General features: G+C 35.3%; 1 protein-coding gene across 1 annotated transcript; it reads right to left on the reverse strand.

The window, feature by feature from the left end:
* Window positions 1–2,835: 2,835 nt before the first annotated feature.
* Window positions 2,836–4,895, reverse strand: LOC109164089 (probable methyltransferase PMT20). Its single transcript, XM_019312843.1, has 4 exons — window positions 4,677–4,895; window positions 4,452–4,600; window positions 4,152–4,347; window positions 2,836–2,925 (listed from the first exon to the last, which is right to left on the reverse strand). Exons 1-4 carry the CDS (start codon window positions 4,893–4,895, stop codon window positions 2,836–2,838), a joined length of 654 nt encoding a protein of 217 aa, XP_019168388.1.
* Window positions 4,896–7,415: the final 2,520 nt, after the last annotated feature.

Genomic DNA, 7,415 nt, shown 5'->3' on the forward strand with positions numbered 1-7,415 from the left:
AAATACAACAATTAAAAGCTATTTCCCAAACAATGTTGACATATGTGTATTCCAGTACATCCACCTTTGGAAATATATTCTAGCAGTGTGTATGTTTGTGCACTTTCCCAGGTTGCAGTTCGTGTCACCAGCCTTCAACATTTGTGGCAGCAAATGATATACGAGATTGATATTGTTCATAGGCAGAGAATCCATGCTGATAAAAGAAAAATGTTCTCCGTTTACCAAGCAAGAACAAGGGAAGATTTGTTGGTTTATGGAGGCTAAGAAGATTTTGCCGAACCACAGCTAAGTATTATATATTAATGCCTCCTCCTTGAACTTGTGTATTAATGCTTTAATTTACGTATGTTTATTCGTATAAGGCATATATATATGGCATATGGGTCTTTGCAGCACTTGGATAAATATTAGGAAAAAAAATGTTTGTGTTTGGATAATATGTTATGCATATATGTTATTGGCACATGCCTTTAGAAATATGAAGCATGTACTTGATTTATTTTATAATGGTTACAAGCACATATCAAAGGCTAGTTTAAATTGTTAAAATTAGTGACAAATTTGGTTGAAATATATTCCACTATTGAATGTGTATTAACCAAGTGCGAAGTTGATATAAAGTTTGTATAGCTCAGTCTTCTAAGGAGTCAATGTTGGGTACTAAAGACGAGTATGGGTACGTAAGAGGTCAAGTTAATATCTGGAGCCTTGCTGAACAAGGCTAGAATTAATTTAGTTTTTGAGTGGTCTAAATAATAATAATGTTTCTTCTACTTATATCTCAGTCTCAGTAAATGTTTGGCATGGTAGGTTATGGCATGTTGGCTTAAACTGCTTAAATGGATTTAAAAACATGGATTCATTGCCGAATTTGATTACTGATTCAGATTCTCAATGTGAAATATGTGTTGAAACTAAGTTTGCTAGAAAATCATTTTATGTTGTTAATACTTGTGTTACAACAATTTTAGAATTGATTCATTCCGATTTAGCAGATTTTAAAAGTACTGAGAATAGATGTGGAAAGCGTTATTATGTCACCTTTATCGATGATTTTTCTCACTTTACAAAAATTTATTTGTCAAGAACAAAAGATGAAGCTGAACAAAAATTCTTGATTTTTAAATCAGAAGTAGAGAATCAGACAAAAAGATTAAAATGCTCCATTCTGATAGGGGAGGAGAATATGAAACAAAGTTTCTGAAAAATTTGTGTGAAAATTCTGGTATCATTCATAAAGTAACTGCTCCCTATGGGGGGATGTTGTGTTAACAGCAAATCATATTCTAAACAAAGTACCTTATAAAGGGTTTGATAAAACCCTTTATGAGTTGGGGAAAGGGCATGCCCCAACCTCAATTACCTTAAAGTGTGGGGGTGCCTAGCAAATGTGGGACTTTCGTCCTTCAAAAGACTTAACTTAGGGTCTAAAACCTTAGATGTCGTGTTTTTGGGATATGTTGAGAATAGCGCTGCATGTATGTTTATGTGTTTAAAGAAGCGCTCAATCTGTGAGTCTAGAGATGTCATTTTCTTCGAACACATATTCCACTTAAAAGAGGCTCACAAATTATCTGGAAGTAGTTATCCTTGAAGTGGTCAATCACACCTTCCTTTGACTAGTGTTTTTGATGATTCTTGTGAGCTTAGAAGAAGCAAAAGGCTTAGAACTGAGAAAAGTTTTGGTTCCGATTTTATAACATTTATAACTGAACTGCAAGACATAAATGAGATATGTGATAATTTGATTTTGTCAATTGTTCTAGAAGAAGAGCCAAAAAAACCTTTAACGATGCTATGCGATCTGTTGATTGCATGTTGTGGAAAGAAGCCATCGAAAGTGATATTTGACTCAATTAAGTTAAATATCACTTGGGAGTTGGTAAATCTCTCAAAAGGATGTAAACCAGTTGGTTGTAAATGGATCTTTGAAAGGTAAGACCATATGGGTCTATTGAAAGATTTAAAGCTAGCTAGGCTTGTAGCTAAAGGCTACACATAGAGATTTGGTGAAGATTACTTTGATAATTATTCACCCGTAACAAAAATCTCAACCATTCATGTTCTGTTTGCCTTAGCTTTAATGCACACGTTGCTAATCGGTCATATGCTTGCTTATATTTGAAAGAAATTGAGTCTACAGTTGTGATTATTTGCCTCTATGTAGATGATATGTTGATATTTAGTCCAAACATTGACACAATCAATGAAACTAAAAGGACTTTATGTACCAAGAGTTTGATATGAAGGATCTGGGAGAAGTCGACGTGATTCTTGGGGTAAAAGTCACAAAAACTATCGAGGGTTATCATCTGGCTCAAAGCCATTATACAGAAAAACTATTAAAGAAGTTTAATAGTTTTGATGTGACCCCGGCTAAAACCCCTTATGATTCAAGTATCAAACTATTTAAGAACATAGAGGAAGGTACATTTCAAGGAGAATATGCCAAAATAATTGGAAGTTTAATGTTTCTAATGAATTATACTAGGCCTGATATTGCCTTTGCAGTGAATAGACTCAATCGCTATACTCACAACCCAGGTAGTGCACGTTGGAACGCACTGAACCGAGTACTTCTGTATCTCAGGGGCACTTTGGATTGGGGTCTTGACGATGTAGGATTCCCAGCGATGATGGAAGGGTTCTGTGATGCGAATTGGGTCAATGAGATGATGATGCTAGCTCCACTGGTGGATACGTGTTCACTATGTGCGAAGCAGCAGTGTCATGGAAATCAACTAAAAATTCGTGTATAGCTAGATCAATTATGGAAGCAAAATTCATAGCTCTTGATCTAGCAAGCCAAGAAGCAGAATGGTTGAGAAACTATTAGCGGATATACCATTGTGGGGGTGTCCAACACCTTCTGTGCCGTTGCATTGTGATTCGCAAACGGCTATTTGTGTTGCGAAGAAGTGCCTATAATGGAAAGAGAAGGTATATAAAAGTCAGACATGAGTCTGTATGACAATTGATTATGACCGGAGTAATCATGATAGATGGAATATGTGAAATTTGAGAATATTGCAGATCCTCTTACAAAAGGGCTAAACCGAAAAGTCATCCTTGAGACGTCAAGGGAGATGGGCTTGAAATCGGTGAGGTGAGGAATTCATGACGAGGTCGTGGAAAGACTCACATAAGTGATTTGATATTAAATTAGCCCTAAATAACTCTGTAGCTCTAAAAGAGTGGTCTATGTTGAGATAGACTTGTCAGAGTAAGATTTAATGGTCAGAGTCCTGACCTGCGTGTATTAAAAGAAAAGTTGGTGTGTGCATCTGAGTTCAAAATTTATCCAAACGACGAGTTCAAGACTTGTTTCACTCTCGGGAGGAAAATTACTCAATGTCACTACGTGTCAGTTCAAGATTTTAAATCACTGACATTAAGACCAACTTTGTGTGTTGCTCAGATAATATTCGTGTCACCTTATCTATAAATGTGTGGGGGATTGTTGGAAGACATTTATAGAAAAGAGTTTTTCTTATTTAATTTTCCCTAATTTTGTGGTCAAACCCCACTACCTTGTCAGTTGCTGCATGGATCATTCATCCCATGAATTTAGCCCATGATGATCCCTTTTTTCGGTGCTGTGTGTGGCTTTGCAAGAGGAATGTCAGTGGCATTCTACACTATAAATTGCCAACTTGTTATACACAGAGAGAACAGACCAAAAGCACTACTATATTTCCTACAACCTTCAACCTTTGTGTCTGAGCATATACATATTCTTACGCTGTGTTACCGGTCGGAAGCTACTCGAGTGTTGTCGAGAAATAGCTTTTAAGGGAGTGTTCTTGCGAACACGACACAGTTCTTTTGCTATCATCTACTACCTGCCTTCATCTCCTTGCATTGTCGACATTGTTCCCTGACAATACAACATATATATATATATATATATATATATATATATATATATATATATATATATATATATATATATATATATATGGCCTTTTTAACTGTGTATTCATTTTAACTGAATTGCATATTCAAATCAATAAAAAGGCAGACACAAGAAAATCTGCATGTTTGATGAGGTCAAGAGAATCGGGAGCACAGAAACGAGTTCTTGAAAAATCCCGCAAAATCTCCATAACTCTTGCAAAGATAAAAGCATGGAAGCTAAGTGAACTTACCCTGCATCCAGTATCAATGGCAGTCCTGATCATCCCATCTTTCATACCGGGAATCAAATCTACCATTGAATCAACACACTTGGTAACTCCATCGGGAAACATGGTCCCTCCTCCGGGAAAAAGGAACTTCACCCCGTCCTTCTGTAACCAATGTTGATTAGATTTTTCCTTATTAATCCAATCATATGGAAAATTCCTAAACCAGTTCCAAATAGAAACTGATGTCAGATCGGAGGGTGGAAATTCAATTCAACCAAACATAAAAAAAACACCAATCCACAACACCGAATAAGGCCATACATGTACCAACATTCGCTTTTGCTCTTTGGCCATCTGATAGGCGGTTGATAGCCATCCGGTGGAGGGACCAAACACTCCATTATTTCAAATGGTGGCGGGCAGTGGCGTTCCATGAATGTTAGTCTTTGTAGACCGTATTTCTTCCACCTCTGTAATATGACCCGCATTTTATTCAAAGATACAATTGTAGTTAGGCTAATACCACGAGACTGGCTTCGAAAATACCTTGGGATCAGTGCAGGGAGTGTAATCCTGAAAGTCGGGACTGCACTCAGGAAACGAAGTGTCCTCGGTTTGCAGTAAGCCACCACCGGCAGTGCCCTCGAAAGATTCAGCCCCCTTGGATACATCATTAGTTGCACAACCGTCCTTCTCAGAATAGAATTGATATATAAATGGCGCAAATGCACGGTATGGACCTATTCTTAGTTTCATCAGATTCATATATATCCCAAAAAGGAAGGAAGCTGTTCTTCTGAGCAGATGAAAACGCTCAAATTATTCGAGAAGTTGAACATGGAGGACGTGCAGATCAGAGAATGCCTTGGAAGAGATAATTATAAACTAAGCAAGTGAAATGACTATTTTACCCCTAAAACTAACATCCACTTAACCTTCATTTGACGGAATGACTAACATTGGAAAGAATTCGAAAGTCAAGTGTCTAAATTGTCCAAATTAAAAGTCAAGGATCAATTGTGGAAAATCAACATAGTCGGACGATCCTAGAATTAACTCAAAAATAGTATTGACATGATGCCCTATGCATGCATACTATAAAACAGAAAATAAAGTTTCCTCAATAAATGAACTACACAATCTTAAGTTGATTATGAGAGAGGGAATACCCAGAAAAATTATCCAATTAATTCTCTTCTTAATTATATATAGCTAAACAGAGCAACAAGTCTTGAGAAGCTTTATATTAAAAAGCAGTCCAGAATCATCATTTTTCAGCATAATCACTTGAGAGAAAAAAAAAAAAAAAAACATAGTGAGAGAGAGAATGTTAAAAGAGATCATACTTCTTGTAATGTGGAGCATCTCTATCAAAACGAGCAAGGGTCATTATTTTTTAAACGCAATAGAATGTCAGTTTTAAGTCTAACTTTTCAGCATTCTGATATGGTAAGCAATCAATTTTATATGCAAAATACTGTGATCCTATCTTGGCTGCATGAAAAAGCAGTATTGGGGGCAACCATTACTATACTTAATAATATTGAAGTGTTATTAGTAACACTGAAGTAGTTTGAAATTTTTTTGGTAGCACGGAAAAGCAGCACAAAAGATATTTAAGATAAGCTGACTTTGATATTTTCAACAATATTTTTTTATTACAGAAAAATAAATCATTGAGGTATTCTATGTAAGGAAGAAAATGTGAAGCAGAGATTTAGAACATCAAGATTTTGAGGTATGTTTGTTTTGACATTTTTGTGGCATCATGACATTTTTGTTGTTGGTTGATGAAACTTTTAGATTTTTATAGCAGCATGATAGCACCCTTGATCTTTCAGTACAAAAATAAACACAAGGGTAGAGGAATTGCTCTTCTACAATCTCAGCAGTTGCTATTGCAACCTCCATCGGTGGCTATTTTAGAACAAGACAATATGCAAATAAGAATGATACCTATGCAACAGAACCTTATGAGACGAGAGTTACATGATACTGATTCAAAGTGTACAATATCAACTGGTCCGAGCACAACTAATAGTCATATGGCAAGGGGACCATCAACGAGCAGTTCTGAACTAAACAGTCACAATAAGACCTTTATTCATCCTATTGGCACGTAAGTACTTTTGAAGTATTGTTGTGTATTTACTTTCGAAGTATCGTTTGTTTCTATTTGTTTCTAAATTTGTAATGCGTTGCAGATTCAAACCTTGTAGTGTGCACAGAAAAATTATGTCTTGCATTAAGAGAATATTCCCCGAGGCAGTCAGAAGTTTTAATATTGCTCCTCAACATCTTAAGGATGTTTGGTTTAATGAATTCAACGTAAAGCATGTTACATTTGGCATAATATCTCTATCTCTATCTTTATCTCTCTCTCTCTCTCTCTCTCTCTCTCTCTATATATATATATATATATATATATATATATATATATATATATATATATATATATATATATATATATATATATATATATATATAATGTTATTACCATTAATAAATAAATTGTTATACTTTTCTTTTGAATTAGTATTTTTCACCTATAAATACAAATTTATAATTCTTTTAATCCCTAGCCTCCCCATCATTTCTTTCCCCACATCGGTAGGGCTTTTCAGACTCGTTTCTCTGCTTTCTTTTCGTATGAATTTTTTACCTTTTTCTAACTATATTCCCTCGTACTTCAATATGTTTTGCAGTTTCTATCGTCTGGTATGAGCTTGAAGATACTTAAGGAGGCTCTACTTCAACAAAAGGAAATTGAGGAGGAAGAGCCTTGGTAACAGAACTCTAATGGTTTAGTTTTTATGGAAGATTGTAGAGATGCGATCGAGGATGATAACGACAGTAATTTTGTAAGATTTTCTGAAACTTAGAGTTAGTATGTTGACTTCGAGATTTGTTCATGCCATTCAAGTTTCTATGTTTTTTTTTTTTTTTAACAAGCAGCGTTAAAGGTTTACGTGGTTCACTAGGCAAAACAACAATCAAGCAAAAGCTAAAAAAACATAGTTAAAAAGACTAAATTGTTAGTTTTAAAAGTCATGGAGCGAAATTAACACCCCCCTAGAGTCATAGGACCAAAAGTGTAATTTGCTCATTTGTTAAATTAATAATAGTTCGTGCATCGCATAGGACACTTACTAGTTTGAAAAAAGGGATGCTAAAAGGCTATTTTTTGTTACAGAAATGACATGAATGAGATCCTAATGACGAGGATACTATTCGAATGTATTTGAGAAAATGGTTGCTAAATTGCTTGCTGACGCGTTAAGTGAT

This window comes from Ipomoea nil, unplaced genomic scaffold (genome assembly GCF_001879475.1).
Source record: "Ipomoea nil cultivar Tokyo-kokei standard unplaced genomic scaffold, Asagao_1.1 scaffold3056, whole genome shotgun sequence".
Classification (NCBI taxonomy): Eukaryota; Viridiplantae; Streptophyta; class Magnoliopsida; order Solanales; family Convolvulaceae; genus Ipomoea; species Ipomoea nil.